This window comes from Tripterygium wilfordii, chromosome 8 (assembly GCF_013401445.1).
Source record: "Tripterygium wilfordii isolate XIE 37 chromosome 8, ASM1340144v1, whole genome shotgun sequence".
NCBI classification, from domain to species: domain Eukaryota; kingdom Viridiplantae; phylum Streptophyta; class Magnoliopsida; order Celastrales; family Celastraceae; genus Tripterygium; species Tripterygium wilfordii.
Window position 1 is genome coordinate 814675 of NC_052239.1, and position 18481 is coordinate 833155.

Sequence of the window (18481 nt, forward strand, 5' to 3'; positions counted from 1 at the left end):
GTCCATGGCCATAGAAATTGTGGAAACGTAACCATTAATGGTTAAATAATATGATTACCCTTTTAATATGAAAGAATCAGTATATCAGAAATGAAACGAAAGGCAAATAAGTAGGAAAAAAGAAGCAGCAGCCAACAGAGGACATGAATGCTTGAAAAAAAAGAAGGAAAGACAGGAATGCTTGAAGGCTAGCGTGTTTGAGACTTGTCTTGTTCTGAGGCAGGGGCTGTCCAATACGACTTCACTGCAAACAAAAGCTTCTCCCTCTGATGGGGCCCATCTTCATGGTCAACAATCTGACTTTCCCACTTCATACCATCAGCAATCCTCTTCATCCTTACCAATACATCAACATCATCTCTGAAGATTACACTCCCCTCTGGCCTCAAGATTCTGTCCATCTCTAACAAGATATCCTCCATTTCACATCTGTAATAAAACAACAGTTAAGCTATATATTTAACGTTGTTCAACTACTTGTTTAGAATCATAGGTTTATCTACCTGTCCTCGTAAAGACTAAACACCGAATCAGCGTGAATGAGATCGTAAGTTCTCGGATAAGTTGACATTGCTTCACACCTGCAACCGGAAACAAGAATTAAACTGTTAAACAGGGTTTTGAGTATTAATTAGCCAAAAAAGACACTATGTGCTTGAGCTAATTACCAGTTCTGGTACGTTCCAATTAGTCCTCTCTCATAAATAAGTCCAAGAGTGTTGATCTCTGCCTCGGCAGGAACCACATTCATAACCCAAACAGGGTCATCAACGAGTGCAGCTGCAAATCCACCCAAGTAAGCATTCATGTCCAAAAGGTTTCTGTATCTTCCAGGTTGTCCTAATTGATTGTTCACGGTTCTATAGTATGAAACCCTCTTCTTCCATAGTTCAGAATCTTCCAGGAAGCCTTCAGGTGTCACTCCTTTTACTAATCCTCTGCTAATTCTTGGTGGAATTGCGGTTAATCGCTCTGGCCATTTCGCCAATTCACCGCCTGCAGTTTCTTGAATGCTTGACACTTCAGGCAGATGAGTCAAGCAAGTCTCCATCTTTGTATACCTGAACATAATTAAAACAACCGTACAAGTTAAATTCTGAATGTAAGAAAAAAAAAAAGTAATGTAGGTGGTCTTAAATTAAGGTTGGAAAAGCAGAGACCAGGCACTATCTGGATCCTGAGAAGCAGGGCAAAAGGGTGGGGATTGGGCCATTTTTCGAGTAGTTTTGCAAGCCAAATGATTGAGCGGTTTTTGCCAGATAGAAATATCTTTTCTCTCCACCACTTTCTTCCAGCAAAGGGAGTTGGCTACTTTCTCAATAACATTTTGTTCATCGTTTAAATCTTCTTTCGTCCTCTCCCATCCTCTCCAATGAGTCTTCCAGTTTATTGGAGGGCCTGAAAGAATCCAGTACCCTCCCGGTCGTAGTACTCTATCAACTTCAATCAAGAATATCCCATCTGTTACACAGAAAACAGAATGAGAAATCCATCACTAATGTATATTAGTGTAATGCTGCATTTAATTATGAAAGGGAAATGGTTTACCGAATTGGCCCCAAGGAATGAGGCAGCGAGAACAATGAGCCATGTCGAAAGCTCTGGACGGGTAAGGGACTCTCTGGGATGCGAGAACTCCAATCATGGCAGGAACTCCTCGCTCTAGTGCGAATTGCACTTGCGCTTCATGTGTGTCTCTTGGTGCAAACGACATCGTTAGAATGTTGCGTGACAGAAGATAAGCACCCCAACTTGCCACCTGAACAGAATAGTATTAAACACAATCGTAATCCTTCTTTGTTGACTAAGTCATTCAAAACCCGTTGACTTTCAAAAATGGGCCCATCAAAATATTACAATATGTGGGATCTTATAAGGATGGAGTGTATCACGGATCATCAAGGTTCGAATTCCCCTTTGCGTTTTTAAAAAGAAAATAAGGGCCGTTCAATTATGTAATGACCAATCTATGAAAATAGAAGGCAAACCAAACCAGCAAGAATAACCCAGAATGGGAAACCTATCAATTAAAATGAAGTTCACGATTAAGGAAATCACTGTGTTCACATTGCACAGCTTAATTTTCTACGTACTTGCCATAGATACCCATCTATTTATGGCTTGATTGGAACACAAAGGGCAAATTTTAAGAAATATATAATGTTGTACTTCAACAGAGAATAATGCAGTGATATGTATATTTCAATTACAAATTCCAAGATATTAATGAATTGAATCAGTCACAGGCCCTCTTAAAGGCAATTTACTAAATATATATAAATTGGTGCATGCAACTGAAAAAGAAAGTTACTCATATAATTAATTATGTTAATTAATATTAAAAATTAAAAAAAAATAAAAAAGATAAGAGTTGAAGATTGAAGGAACCTACCCCACAACCTGTATCAATGGCGGTCCTAATAGAGCCATCTTTGAGATTGATCAACTTCCCAATATCATCAATATATGCATCAGCACCGTTAGGGAACATGGTTCCTCCACCAGGAAATTTAAACCGATCATCTTCATATCTGATCCAATTCTGCACAGCCTTCTCCACCGTCAATTCTTTATGCGGCACATTCGCGTACCACGCCAGATCCCTGCTATTCGGCCACGCAAACGGGTTCTTGTAACCGTGCGGTGCGGGCACTCTGCACTTGAGGAGCTCATGTTTCTCCGGGCAGTGTCTCTCTCTGTATATAAGTCTGTGCCTGTCGAATCTCAGCGACCTTTTCTGGTCCTCGCATGGAGTGTACTCGCTGTACTTGACGTCGCATGGAGGGTAGACTTTGACCCCCTCTGATGTGGCAAACTCCCCGTCCGCCATGTGGTGGCTGGAGAAGTCAAGGCCGGCTGGGGTGGTGGTGTTGATGGGCTGTAGACATGAGATTGAGGTGGTTCTGGAAATGGTGGCGGCGCCGGGGCCGCCGCCGTGTTGCCATACTCCGAGGATGTAGAAGAATGTGCAGAGAAAGACGATTATTACTAATTTGGTCCTTTTGAGGGAAAGGATGGAGAAGACGGCGTTGGGTTTGGGTGGTTTTGAAGTTGCACTGTAAGGAACGTTGGAGCCTGCAGCCATGGCTTTTGGTTCTAGTTTTGATAGATCAACAATGGGGGAGTGGGATATCTTTATATTTATGGTTTGGGATCTGTGAAATGTTTGATAGGGGGCGTTGAAGTTTTGAAGCAAATTAGGTGGTAAATAATTACGTCATGTGAATGACCCGCGTTGGGTACTCAAATTAAACTCTCCACTTATCAAATACTAGATCTAAGTATCCAGAATTTATATGGGCCAAAAACATATAATTTATTGTTAAAAAAAAGTACATTCATAGAAAGTACTGGTGGGAGAGTTACGATTTGCATAATTTTTTCCTCTCTCAAATTTAAAATAAAATTGAGATGAATATAAAATATAAAATAGTGTATTATTGTATATATTGGATGTTGACATAGATTACCTAGTAACATAATATTTTATATGTACAATTTGTTCCTAAGTGGGATCTGTCTAGTTCATCCTGTCCAGGTACGGGTGTAAAAACTGTGATGGACTATATGATCGATTCCCAGTTGGAGAAACATGTAGTTCTGTACTTCTGTACTGGCACAATTGTCGGTTACTTGTTATACAACAATTGTTGATTATTCCTATCTTAGGATCATGATAAATCATCTTCTTTCGGAGGCATACAGACACACACACATATATATATCTATATATATATATATATAAATTAAGTTAATTATCATGTAAGTTTTGACATTTGAACTTCATAATAGGTCTTTGAAAATATAAGTAGCCGAGTAGTGACCTGCCTGTTACGAGGTAGGTGCAAAATACGTGCATGGTGTAGTCGCCAAATAATTAGACGATAATCAAAATAAATTAAAAATGAACTCAACTTGACCACTTCCTCCCAATCAGTCCCACCAACGACGTGTCTCCTATGCCTGGCCGACCGATTATGTGAAGCAACAAACCATCCAAAACCAATGCATGTAAATTAATAGATATACACTAAATGTCCTAAGTTTCTTAGAGCAAATAAATTTCTAAAATAAATTAATATTCATTCTAATAAAAACACATATAAGACGCTCTAAACATCCAACACTTCACATAAATTGCAGGTAAAAAGGGTTATAAATTGAAGCTCCCAAGCAGTTTTCTTTCGATATATAATTGCATTTGCAGCTTAAATTAGTAAGCTAAACTCTACATATATATAGTAATTAACTTAATTCTAGCTGTCAATCATTAAAAAAAACTCTTAAAACCATAGCTGTAACGTATACAAGAATGGAAAGAAGATCAATTAATGATATCGAGGTGCAATCGCTGTACGCCTACGTAACTAAATTTAAATTTTATTTAGTGTTTCAATATCTCGATATAAGATACACTCTTAATCTGTTCCTAATTCCTAGTGGTTTCTTTATGGTAATTTTGATTTTTGTGCGGACTTTGTTTATAGTGGAATGTACTACTATTGCGGCACTAACCATGAAGACTAGGTCTAGACTACATTGGAATATGAACAGAGTTTTCTTTTAGGGGCCATTTTTTGCAAACAAAACCGATATTTATACATCATGTGGGTGGGGGCCCATATTTCCATACACCCGCACTTATAAAAGCCCATGGATCTGCAAGTGGAGTCTTTATGGTCCAATAGACCTCCGCAGTCCATTTTGCATAGGCATGGGCTTTTAAGTTCTTCTCCGTTGATCCAATTTGACGAGGCCCACTACTTTCTTTTTTCTTTTTTCTTTTTCTTTTCACGATAGTATTTAGTAGCGGCTAGACGGTGGACCACAAATCCCAGTTTTTTTATTTGGAGGAGCCGAAGCACTACTCACAAACCCCTGTTTGGGATTTGCACCATCAACGGGATCGCCGGGTAGGGAGACGAAGAGCTTCTCTAGTTTGCAGCCATGGCCGATGATGACTACAACGATGTCGATATGGGGTGCGTCCTACAACTTTGTGCATTAACATATATCTAATTTGAAATCGGACCAAAAGCGATTCAGAGTTACATATTTGAATTCGAATAAGTTTTTCGTTGTTCGGCAAGAGCCGCAGCAGCACTACTGATTCTATAATTACTGTTTTTTTTTTTTTTTGTTTGTTTCTCTTAGCTCTTCAATTTTTAAAAATCCTAAGGAAGCTAGGGTTTGCAATTCTTGTTTTATCATTCTCTATTTTTCTTTCTTTACGAATATTAGGTTTGACCATGAATCTGGATTATTATAGCTTTCTTGTTTTGATCTGTTACGGTGGAGTAATTTGGTTAGTTCCTTGTTTGTGATTAATAGAGCCAATCCATATAGTATTATGTCTGTAGGATGCTATCTTCTTTGCAATAACCATGTTCTCCTAAAACGCGCCTGTGACTATCTTTTTCTTATGGAACACAAGGTAATTCTATAACCAAATAATAGCTGGGTTCAGAATTCAGTTTCAGATGATGATTTTGCTTGCACTAAGGTCAAAGTAAAAAAGGAGTGGCATAATCAAGTATGACAGTAATTGTGACAATTTATTTCGCAGTTAGCATGTTCTAGTGTCTTAAAAAACTAGTTCTTTCCCATCTTATTAATGCGTCTTATTTTTTGTGATAGTCGTTGCTGTGTATTACTGTGGTAAGAATTTTTTCATCTTCAAGATTTATGTTTTGAAAGGCAGGACGACTTAAAACCATAGAACGTATCTAGTTGGATCTTGGCTCCTGGCCATTCATGCGCTGTTTTAGTTTTCATTTTTCTGAAACATTTATAAAGTAAGTTCTCAAGGATCTCAAAAGTTGATGTTTGTTGAGTTTCTAAGTTCATTATAACAAGAGTCCCATATAAGGAGCTAAGGAAGGTCCTTCTGAAATAATTTCATATGCTCAGCCTTTAACCGCCTGGCTGGTATTATCAGTTCCTTTTTACAGAGCAATGATGTCACTCTTTCCTACAGAGGAATGTTGATGATCCTGGGATGGGGGAAGGACTATCTTTTTTTTGTCTATTCTTTCCGTCTCACGCTCATCTTTATAAGTTCTGCATCAACATCGCTATAACAAAGATGTGCTTATAAGCTTATTACTCTTAGATGTTTATACTCTTTCCCGTGGAATGTGTGAACTATTAATTATCTGCATCCAATTAGATGCTCCTTGTTGTATTTTGTAATTTCTTGGATGGCCCATGGTAATGGGCTCAGTTTGTAAGAAATTCGATCCCCGGATTTGATCGGGGGCAAGCCTATAATATGAAAGTTATTAAAGTGCTATGTTCTATGATTGGAATGTTGTTTTATGTTTTGAGGACTACTACTTTGCATATGCCGCTCTGTATGCAGTGGCATGGCATGTTGAGGTTTTAATACTTTAAGGTATTCATCTATCGCTTAATCTCCTTGCATTGCTGCAGGTATGAAGATGAGCCACCAGAGCCTGAAATTGAAGTGAGTTGCTTTCATTTGTTTCAGAATCCTCCATTTCTTTTTAAAATTCTCAAATGGTTGATGAACAGGAAGGTGCAGAGGAGGACATAGATAACAATAACAATGATGATGTTCCAGGGGAGCCCATTGAAACTGAGGAAAATGAGGACAAGGAAGTAGGGGAACGCGCTCGTAAAACGTCTAAATATATGACAAAATATGAGCGTGCCAGAATACTGGGAACTCGTGCACTGCAGATCAGGTTTTCCTTTTTCCTCCTCCTCCTTTTCTCATTGTTTTCATCTTAATTTGTCAACTCTAGTCACCAAGACAAATATCAATTTCTACTTTTTGTGTGCAGCATGAATGCTCCTGTGATGGTCGAGTTGGAGGGTGAGACTGACCCACTTGAGGTAAGATTCTATCGGGCTAACTTTTTGATGTCTAGACTCTAGAGCATTTCTATTCCTTTTTTGATCTGAAGATGTGGTGCACATTTTGTTGTAATTTTACGATTCCCATGGTCAAGCCAATAGAGTACTGATATTGAGCTTTATTCTCATTACACAAGGACCATGTGCATTTTGTGTCATGATGTAGAATTTTTATTAAACATTATGGATGGTTCCGCTATCAACTTCTTGTGTGCTCATTTATGCTTAAGTTTCTACCTTGCTTTCAGAAAACTTGATGTGTTTCTTAAGTTGTTAGTTTAGATATGTCTCTAGACAGAAATTCATTAGAATGAGAATCGCTTGTGACACATGGATAAGTTTGAAACTCGTATTAAGCATTCCCCTTTAAAAAACTAATATGCTGCTGATATGGAAATGATGTTATCTTTGTACATACAGCGAATACCCTATGTGATAGGGTATCCTATTCATTTGAAAATTGTACTTATTACGGGATCTGGGATTTGAAAACACTTGATATTGATGCCATGGAAGTTCGTGAATTGAACATAATGTCGTATTCCCCTCAAGTTATTGTGTCTTTTATGTTGTGGACCTTAAGCCAAATGAAGCACTGTGTGAGAGCCAAACAGGAAATTGGATGTAATTGAGGTCACATGCTAGATCCTACTGGACAAGTCAATATATTGCAATCATGTCGTGTGTTCATGTAGAGAGGATTTTCAGGCTGCAGATTGCAGGAATTTTCAACAATGCAGTCTTGGTTGCGTCAAGCCAAACCAGATTTATAATCTTTATTTTTCCTTGGCCTTTGCTGTTATGGCACCTTGTAACAATAGCTTTTAATTAATTTGCCTTTTCTTGTAGCCATAATTCTATCTTTTTCTTTTGCTTTTTAGTTTTCTTTCTTTTATTGTAAAATAATTTATTGCAGCACCAAGGGATTTCAATCCAGAAACAGTTACAAGATGGCGAGATTTATAACCTTCATGAAATTAATACAATCATAGAACTCATTGACTGCTTTGTAGTTTTCGTTTCAGCATAAAAGTCTATTTAGTAGCTTGCTTCTGGTTGTTTTGCTTTTGTGGATATATATATTTTGGTTAGCGTAGCTGAATATCTAGGTTTTCACAAATATTCTTCTGTTTCTTTGCTTTTCTGCTAAACAAGCTTATCTCTATATTTTCAGATTGCTATGAAGGAGCTTCGTGAGCGGAAAATACCATTCACCATTCGTCGCTATCTGCCTGATGGAAGGTGCAGTTTTAAGTTCTTGATTCTAAACCCTAAGCTTCTTGTTAAAATTAGCAAATTTTTTTGCTCTTTGCTGTTGAAATTTTAGGCAGGGTATTCAGCTTTATTTTGTACATTTGAAATTAGTTTTTGGGTCTAATATTTTTGTGTCATTAGGTTTGCGGCCTTTGTATTGGTTTTCTGTATGGTTTTACATAATTTGGTGCAACTCCTTGACCAAAATATTTAATATACATTTTGTATAATTCTCATGACTTATTTCTATGAAACCTTTCGCAGCTATGAAGACTGGGGAGTTGATGAGTTGATTGTGGAGGACTCATGGAAGAGACAAGTGGGAGGTGATTGATCAGTCAGTGTGTCAGCGATCACAGAAGGGGTGCTGAATAGCAAGTTTTCGTTGCCAAAAGAGAAAAGAAAACAGTGACGTAGATTTGTGAGACTTTTCACCACTAACCTATTAATATAAACTCTAGTTAGTTGGCGTCAGACTAATACTTTTTCTGGGTTTGTGTATGAGTATCTTTTTAAAATCATTGTGAACATTGCATTGCATGAACTCTTACTCGAACTGTTTTTTGTACAATTCTTTAAACCTTCCATCCCCTTTCAACAATGCAGTCCATTTTGCATATGCATGGGCTTTGTGGTTCATTTTGACATGCCGATTTGTCAACAATGTTTATGCGTGCTTTGGTGGTTCTCTCCCCCCTCCCCCCCTTAACATAGGTTTCCACTCTGGTTTGGTTCTTTAGTATTTCTTTTTCTTGTGATCTATTGTGGACAGGATTTTCCCCGTCCAACTGTTCGATTATGTGCTAGTGCACTTGGGGGGTTTGTGATTTGTGTCTACATGGTCAAGGAAATAAGGTTGTGGCTGTTTGATTAGTCTTATTATGAATCAATGCATTTAATGAGCTGTGTTCATATAGACTACAATCACAGTGGATTAAACATTCATCTGGATGACTTGTGTGGAAGTGCTGATGTAATTATGGTTTCTCAACTGGATCTGGAAAGTATATGATGTCTCCTACCAATCAAACATGGAGACTGTCTATGAGCTGTTTTCACATTCTGATTTGATTAAGATCAGCCTAAATGGGTTCGACTGATGGGTTACGGATGTACAATAGGATGAACGAGTGCGGACTGCCGACTCATTTGAACCTCTTCTATTAATTGGATAGGGAATGAGGAGATAGTGCGGTCCCTAGCTGGGCTGTAGCCAGCATTATTTCTGGGATATTGACATTTTTTTTTTCTTGGACGTTTAAATTTTCTAATTACAATTTTTAGTCACCGTCCGGTCTCCACAATAAGTGCTTGTTTTGTTGTTTTCATCGAATGACTGATTTTATTGAGAATAATAAGGAGCTTAAAACCAACAAAGAACTCTACAGGCCCAACATGACCTAGACAGAGGCCAAGAGCCCAACAAACAGGACCACAACCAAAAAAATAAGTGCGCGTTTGAAAAAACCATTTAGGTGATAGTTTATTAGTGATTCTAATAGGGGGTCAAATCATATGAATTTGAAAAGTCTTAATTCGATTTTCATTGAGAATAAATTTGTAGTCACGTGTTGAAATTTGATCACGTTTAGGCATATATGAAAAAATAATAATTTGTAAGTTGTCGTCCGAATTTTTTTAAAAAATAATAATAATAACAAACGCTTAGAGGAGCGTCGTGACACTCTCCTCCTAGCGCGTTATCTGTTGTCTACGATTTTTAGGTAGAAATCACATGGATGATTTGCTTTTGTACTCATCAAGCTGTTGTTACGTAAAAGGAGACAGTGACGCATATGGGGTCCTATCCTGAATGGGTACACTGTTGATCTACTGGTTTGGAGATGACAATGTAATACGCGTCGCGATCTACACCATGACCATTGTGTCTCCTGGCCACCAGTATTTGGAGTTCGGTGTTCTACGTATGATTTCATGATTACGTTTGAACGCATTGGGTTGGATATATAAATATGGAAGGGATATTTAAGGATTCACAAGTTTTTCCTTTGCCTATCCTGTCAACAAATGAGAGATTTGAATTCCCCAGGTGCTCTTTTTCTTTCCAACGCTTTAGAAATTCAAGTCTAAACATATAAAAAAATATTGTTCGCTTTGAATTACGGGTTGTTACGGATTTATTTTTGATGGGTCATTGTCATTGCTCCTAATGTTATAATATGTGTTCTTGTGGAATAGATGCAAGATTTTTACTTATACATATATTACTCGGTTTGAATAACGTCAATCCGATGTGGGCTATTAGTTTTGACATTCATTTCGTTTTTAAGCGGTCAAATTTCCTTTAATTCCTATAAATAATTGACGTTTTCTTTGTCATTCTAGACGTTGATACCTTTTTGTAACCAAGAGCGATTACATATCTTGAATGGAAACAATCAGTACTACTTTTGGTTAACAGCAAAAGAGGCCATTATCATCTATGTATATTTCAAAAAGAGAATGATCATACAACTTTTCTCACTTTTCCTAATCTACACAACCTCTTCTTTGTTAAACAGTTCATGTGAATATATTTTTTGGGTCACAAAGAAGATCTAGACTCCTACCTATGAGATCTAATTTGACGTTTTACTTTGTTTAACCCAAACAACTTAAAGAGGTATTATTTGATTTGGGCCTCAAGATTTGCACGGTTTTGTCCTTCAAAAAGGCCAATACCTCTACTGTATAGAGGTATTATCTTCTTTGATCCAACAAATGACTTGACTTCTCGTGTACCAATATGTGACCTCAAGGCTTTGTCCTTTTTATGATGATGGTCTTTATTGATCCAACTCCTTCATAGGCCCTCTAGGGTATAAAAGTATTGAATCTTCACTTATAAAGTACTTTGTGTCTCCATTTTAAAGGTAAACATTATTTGCACTCCATTTTTTATTAAGTACACCCCATGAACCCTTTAAAAATACACTAGAGTGGGGTGTATTTAGTAAAAAATGGGCTACAAATAATGTTTATCATTTTAAATTGTCTAACAGCCAAATGGGAATAGATTTTTGTGCTAAAAGAAGACAACAACCCAACAAAGCGAGATTAACGATATGACTTTGTCAAAGATCGATGGCATAAAGTCCAAAAAATGAATTTTAATTAGGTTTCTTTGTCTTTGTAAGTGCCTAGTTCAGAGGAAAATAGGGTACTTTGTTGATAACAATATGTTAAGACTGAGACTTAGAGAAGTTCATCTAGATAACATCCTCATTAATTCTTTAAACTTATGTGTACACGCATAGTCACAAGATCCTAATCATATCTTGACTAGAGCAAGACTTATTGTCATGGAACTAAATTTAGGATCCAACAATGTGAAGAGATAAAGATAGATGTAGTTACAAGGTGATTAGTCATGATTTTTCATTAAGCTTATCGTCTTTTTAGAACTTTTCAGACAGCTTTATCCGACAACTGTAATAAGGGATAAGACTAATTAACAGTTAAGATCAATCGGATTAAACAAGAGCTTAACACAATTCGTCTCCTTTATATAATGTCACTAACTGCAGACCAACCGGCAGAATAAGACAAAAAACATAAAGCGAAAGAAAATTAACATATATTTTGGCCTATTAAACAGTTTTTAAGGGAGTTTTGATGAATTTCTGGTATTAGTGTAGATGTGGCTCTCAGTCGTATATACTCCAATAATAATCTTATGATTTATTTTAAGAAATCATGTTCAATTTGAAGTGGTATTATGGTATTACCTGCTCTGGGTCTAAGACCCGCAAGCTTTTGTACTTAAAAAGACTCTCTTGGTTGAGAGTGATTAGATATTTACTTAGAAACCACATCGGTGGCTTACACCTAGACCAGTGGTCTATGAGTATATTGTCCACTCTAAGCCAAAGACCCGCACATATTTGCTCTCTTGTGCCGTCGCCAAATTACTTAAACCCAGAAAATGCATCATTTGTATTAGAGAAGTTGGATCTTCGCTATATACTACTCGGTTGAGTTACGTCAATGTTAAGTAGTATCACATCAGTTAAAGATATGGGAGTCTTACACTTTATAAGAACCAAGCCCACCCCTTAACCACTAACAAGACATTTTCCTAAGTTCATGTGAGTTGGGTTTAACCCACTTGGTTGGGAAGGAGAAACAAGATCGTGCGGGCCCGATATATCCACGAAAACCGAATAAGTCAAAACGGATAATATTGTTGGTGTGTATGAACAGGTGGATTTACAACAATCAATCCGATGTGAGACTACAAGTCAAGTCTTGACACAATTGCCCCCTCCCCACCTTTTTTTTTGGCTTTTCCAACCCAGCAGATTTGATTATTTGAAGGATTAGGAATATGTATGCTAATGGATTAAAAATATCAACAATCTAGACTCTAGTCCAAGCTCTTGAGTTCGATTTGAATGTCGGTGTGGTTGAGTGGCTCTCATAATGCTTTGGAACAAGATTTCAAAAGTTTCAGCCCATGCCTAGAGATTAAGTCGGTGTTCGATATCGACTGGTATCATGGTGTCTAATAATTTCGATCATGAAAACATATGGTCTATAGCTTGCCTTTAGAGGAAGATAAGATAATTAACTAATCGATTATTAGTTTAAGATTTGGTAATTAAGTTAACAATTGGTAGTTAGCTAGCTACTAAGTAAAAACGTAAGCATCTTTGCTGGGAATTTAACCTCGACTTCTTTATATTAACACTTTGCGACTTGTTAATGTATTTGGAAAGAATATAACGATCTTTTAAGTGCCTAAAATTTACATAAATTAAAGTATGATTTTTCGTATCATTAAAGGAAAAAACATAGAAACATATAATGACAACCCGAAAAAAAGAAGAAGATAGGAATCGGTTTATTTTGTAATTTTTTAGTAATCGAGAATGACAATATACAAATTTATCATTTGAACTTTGATATGGGTTTAAACTTGAGTCGTCAGACCCGTGTACTCAAAAATTTCCCACAAGTTAGTAAATTGGGTCAAAACCCAGCATATGGTTATAAAGATACCCATTTTGTAGTTAGCTAATGTTTATTTGGTTTAGTTAGTCAATTCCGTCGAAAGAGTTACAAAATGGTCTGATTTTAATCATGACAGGGTAGTTAGCTGAATTAATTAGTGCTATTTTTAGGATCTTCATTATCTAGTTAATTTAATCATCAACTGTCAAAAAGCAATCATTAATTATTACCTTCAACTAACAACGATTAAAATTTAAAAGTATTGGATTCCTTCATTTGGATCCTTTTTACACGTTGAACAATTGAAATCATGAATTCTATCTCTAATAACATTCCTTGAACACCTAAGCATAAAATTCCACAATATTTGTCTTTCGGCATTGACACCAAGACAAAACATGTCGATAGATAAGTATCCATTTTCCTTCCTTTTCATGGTCGCCAAACAGTATCAATTTTGTCACAATTCTGAACTCCCTCCCATGCATACAAAGGATCCACCGAAAGGTTCATGACAAACCCCACCTTATAACTACCAAAAACAACTAAAAGACATATATCTGTGTCAGTGTGGATTTGAAACTAAAAAGACGTTCATGTAGTCAAAGAAAGGAGTTATGAATGGAAATTTAAGCATGCAACTAAAAGTAGTAGTAGAATTCTATTCTTTACACGTTTTCAACTTTTAATGACCAAGCATGCATTGTCTTCATGTGTAAATAAAATTAAGGGTCTAAACCTAATTAAAGTGCAATATTAGATTAGACCAACCCACTTACGTTCAAACTTGCGCGGAACCATGGCAGCCGGCAATTGGTCCATGTATTGGACTAGAAGGCAGTATTTTAGTGTAAAAGTAGCTAGGACTGTATTTGGGATATGGCCCTCAACAAAGCTGACCCAACTGTCTTTATTAAGCCATATCCGTCCGTCCCGTCCTGTCTTTTACACCAACAACAATTAATAGGACATACAATTTATCAAATCACGTGATATATACATACACACACATATATATTATATTCATGTATGTATTTACGTACGTGTATTGAACTAAGGAGTAGGAGTCTTCGTGGAGACTAAAATCTTGATCTGACATAACTCAACCAAGTGATTTATAAACAAAACTTCACTCCCTCTCACACATTCAATGTCTTTTATAGGTTTAAATACCATAAACAATTGCTCAAAAGAACAAAATCATTCAAGCTCAGGACCAAAACAGATAACATTGGTTTGCAGTGCTTGGATGAATTTTCTAACAAATACTTTTTTCTTTTCTTTTTAACAAGATTGCATGTCTTCATTCCGCATAAATCCCTAGGTATTCACTAACTTGTTATTTGTTTTTATGTATTTGACGAATTCCTTGGGCTAGCCAACTGCCCCTTTGGACTGACCATAAAAACCCTAGTGACAGTGGGGACATCGCTAAGCCGTCCAGAGTTCAAAATAGGACAAAATCAGGCTTGGCAAATGGCAATGGTTGTTTAGTACTAAAGACACTGTGACAGCAATGATGGGCCCGGTTGGGCTTTTTGTTTTCATTGCAAAACGGATCCTGTCCAAAAAACACTTCTGTCCTTGGGTTGACGACGTATGATCATTAGCCTTTTAGTATGTTGGTCAGTATTGTAAACATTCCACCAAATACTTTGACCCTTTTTTTTTTTTTTTCTTTCTTTTCTTTAATAATTATACAGTTGATATTATGCTATATATATATATATATGTGCATACACATTTAACATAAATTCAATAAATTCATATCTGTGTGCTCGTGTGGATGCAAATCCTTTTGAATTGAAAATTAAGTGGGAGTTGACAATGCATTTTGGGTACAAAATCACATTCAAAAGTCCCAGAATCTTAGTTTCACTACAGTATGAGCAGGCCGGACGCTATAAGCCATTCATATATAGACAATTTGCGTAAGTTAAAAATCCAGCCTCACCTCGAAACCCCTATAAAACCCTTCCTCCATATCCTCCACAAAACCCCCCAACACTAATCTCTCTCTCTCTCTCTCTCTCTCTCTCTCTCTCTAGCAGTTTCTTAGACATCTCAAGCACATCAAAATGTGTGGGCATAACTCTTCTCTTCTGTCCTGCAAATGCAGTACAAAACACAATCCTGCTTACCTTCTCTCAGTGAAAGAGCCAGAGCCAGAGCCAGAGCCCAACATTCTCACACAATTATTGGTTCCCCAAAGCCCAACATCAAAACCAACAAAACAAACGCAAAATTTTCACAGGACCCATCTCTCTATTGTCTTCAGAGAGGCAATATCTTTGGCCAAAATAGCTCTTCCAATGATACTAACTGGTCTTCTTCTTTATTCTCGATCAATGATCTCCATGCTCTTCCTCGGTCGCCTCGGTGAGCTCGCCTTAGCCGGCGGTTCCCTTGCTGTTGGCTTCGCTAATATCACTGGCTACTCTATTTTGTCCGGACTAGCCATGGGAATGGAACCAATTTGTGGACAAGCTTTTGGTGCCAAAAGATACACTGTCCTTGGCCTTACCTTGCAAAGAGCAATTCTTTTGCTAATCTCTACTTCATTACCCATATCTCTTCTTTGGCTAAACATGGAGAGAATTTTGCTTTTTTGTGGACAAGATGAAGCAATAGCAGCAGAAGCACAAACATATCTTCTTTATTCTCTGCCAGACCTGTTTTCACAGTCTCTGTTACACCCATTGAGAATCTATCTTAGAACTCAATCCATCACTTTGCCACTGACATTTTGTGCCACTTTAGCTATTCTTCTACACATACCAATAAATTACCTTCTTGTTACACACCTTCATTTGGGAATCAAAGGTATTGCTCTAAGTGGGGTATGGACTAATTTCAATCTTGTAGCCTCTTTGATCATCTATATTCTCGCATCTCGTGTTCACAAGCAAACTTGGGGAGGCTTTTCACTTGAATGCTTTAAAGGGTGGAAGCATCTCCTCAATTTAGCAATCCCCAGTTGCATTTCAGTTTGCCTTGAATGGTGGTGGTATGAAATCATGATTTTGCTATGTGGGGTTCTGTTGAACCCAACAGCAACTGTTGCATCGATGGGCATTTTGATTCAAACCACTTCACTGATTTACATATTCCCTTCATCTCTAAGCTTCAGTGTATCCACTCGGGTTGGGAACGAATTAGGCGCAAACGAGCCGAAGAAGGCAAAACTTGCTGCCATTTTAGGCCTTTCTTGCAGCTTCATGCTTGGATTTTCTGCTTTAATTTTCACATTCATGGTTCGGAATATTTGGGCTACTATGTTCACTCAAGATAAAGAAATCGTAGCTTTGACATCACTTGTTTTGCCAATAATTGGACTTTGTGAATTGGGAAACTGTCCACAAACAACAGGTTGTGGGGTATTGAGGGGGACAGCCAGACCTAAATTTGGGGCAAATATCAACTTGGGTTGTTTCTACCTAGTTGGGATGCCAGTGGCAGTATGGTTGGCATACTTTGCTGGGTTTGATTTTGAGGGGCTGTGGCTAGGTCTCTTGGCTGCACAATTCTCTTGTGCGGTGACCATGTTGGTGGTTTTGGGTCGAACAAATTGGGAAGTTGAAGCCCAGAGAGCTAAAGAACTGACTGGAGCCATGATGGTGGCTCCTGTTGACGAAGTTGAGGAGGAAGGAAAGACAAATAAAGCTGAAATCAAGGAAGATTTTGTGTATTTAGTGAATGACTTCGACACTAGTGATTATCAATCACTTGTTTAATCAACCACTCTGTATGTTTTTTTCCTTTTAAGGGGATACTAAGTTGTACAGGGAATAGAAACTTAGAAAGAGACTACTTACATAATTGTTTTATTGTAATTTAAGTGTCATAGGTTCAAACTACTCCATTTTTTTTTGGCTATTGTACTCTGTTTTATGCTATATACAAATTCGAACAGAATTTTTATTTAGTTCAAAGTATTTGAATGGTTTGAACAATTTGTTTGACTTGGAAGATGACATAATTGAGCAGGCTCATTGAGGATCGCTGGTCAAGCAAGATGTGTAGTTTCAGAGTCAATTACCCAAGCACAAACATTATCAGACTGGCGCATAATTAAGGCACAAGTCATGCAAAAATTGTCGTAGATTCATTCACATCTGGCTCCCAACAATTAATATCAGAGTGAGACCAACTAAAAGATTACATTTCATGCCAACTGCCAAGCATTCCACGGTAGAGAAAATAACTTGATCCAACAGTGTTCGTTCTTGCGGCTTGGATAGTTCTGTGATCTGGACCGTAACAGTTACCATATTGGAGTTCTTTTATTGCACACATATGTATATAATATATATATGTGTCTGTGTGTGTATGGTTTGTGTAATTGTGTCGGTTGGGCCGACGTCGACCTGTCGCCGCTGATAAATGGCCGGCTATGTGGGGCAGGGGCGACCAGGTCCCTCGCTTCGACCATGCTAATGACATTTGGTAAAGAAGTAGAGTTTTAAACAATAATATTATAATAATGTTTCTCAAAAAAAAAAAAAACAATAATAATGCAACATAAGGTCAACTAGCGATTACAACTGATCAGGAGAATCTGTGTGGTGTGGTGTGGTGACTGATAACAAAAAAGGAACATATTCAGATGCGTTCGGTGATCACTACAAAAAAGTAGTGCAAGTTGCACCTTATCACTTAAAAAAGAAGTCCTGCTCAAGACTCCATAAAAGATCTGCAATAGTCTTCCAATGTGAGAATTCGAATTTAATTACAAGTCTACGAGGTTTGTGCCATAATATATTCTTCTACACAGTAGTGAGCAATGTTGATCAAGAGAGCTGACCAAGATTGATTCAAAAATGATAAATATCCGGTATCTTAGTTATCACAACGGTTAAGTTAGACGCACGAGATCTACCTGAATTCCTAGGCTCCACTTAATTATCCCACGTGATGCACATGAAATCTTATGGATACAACTCAAGAGCTAAGATCACTAGTATACCAACGACTGAGATTCGTATCATTAATGAGGTTGATTTTGTTCCTAATATCCCAGTTGAGCAAATAACGACAAAATAGGTTTGTCATGGATTAATTTGCAAATTTGGTATTTTGCCGCTGACTCGACTTTCAATTTTTTTTTTCCCTGTGGCCTGCACTTTTAAGTGCTAGTCTTTTTTTTTTGGATTCCATTTTATGTTCGATCGAATCCATGTTTTTCATTTATTATAATTTTTTTGAGCTTTGCATTCATAGAACGTTCTTAAAAGTTTTTTTCATTTGTACGAAGTGTTTTGAAGTGGCTAATTGGTTTACAGATATTAGTAGAAAATTACTAATTTTTCTTCTAAATTAATGTGCGCAGATTATAAAAATTGAAAACTTCTGTCTTCAGGTTCAAAGTTCAAACTCCAATTTCCAAGAGATCTAT

General features: G+C 37.2%; 3 protein-coding genes across 3 annotated transcripts; 2 read left to right on the plus strand and 1 right to left on the minus strand.

Moving 5' to 3' along the window:
• Positions 1-30: 30 nt before the first annotated feature.
• LOC120003292 (probable methyltransferase PMT15) lies at positions 31-3248 on the minus strand. Its single transcript, XM_038852216.1, has 6 exons — positions 2393-3248; positions 1549-1759; positions 1161-1461; positions 669-1061; positions 504-581; positions 31-429 (listed from the first exon to the last, which is right to left on the minus strand). Exons 1-6 carry the CDS (start codon positions 3083-3085, stop codon positions 189-191), a joined length of 1917 nt encoding a protein of 638 aa, XP_038708144.1. The 5' UTR covers positions 3086-3248; the 3' UTR covers positions 31-188.
• A 1579-nt stretch (positions 3249-4827) lies between these two features.
• Positions 4828-8750, plus strand: LOC120003428 (DNA-directed RNA polymerases II, IV and V subunit 6A-like). The gene is made up of 6 exons (XM_038852416.1): positions 4828-4982; positions 6433-6466; positions 6535-6707; positions 6807-6858; positions 8054-8121; positions 8398-8750. Exons 1-6 carry the CDS (start codon positions 4948-4950, stop codon positions 8465-8467), a joined length of 432 nt encoding a protein of 143 aa, XP_038708344.1. The 5' UTR covers positions 4828-4947; the 3' UTR covers positions 8468-8750.
• A 6320-nt stretch (positions 8751-15070) lies between these two features.
• Positions 15071-17011, plus strand: LOC120003777 (protein DETOXIFICATION 49-like). The gene has a single exon (XM_038852863.1). It carries the CDS (start codon positions 15165-15167, stop codon positions 16818-16820), a length of 1656 nt encoding a protein of 551 aa, XP_038708791.1. The 5' UTR covers positions 15071-15164; the 3' UTR covers positions 16821-17011.
• The last annotated feature ends 1470 nt before the right edge of the window (positions 17012-18481 follow it).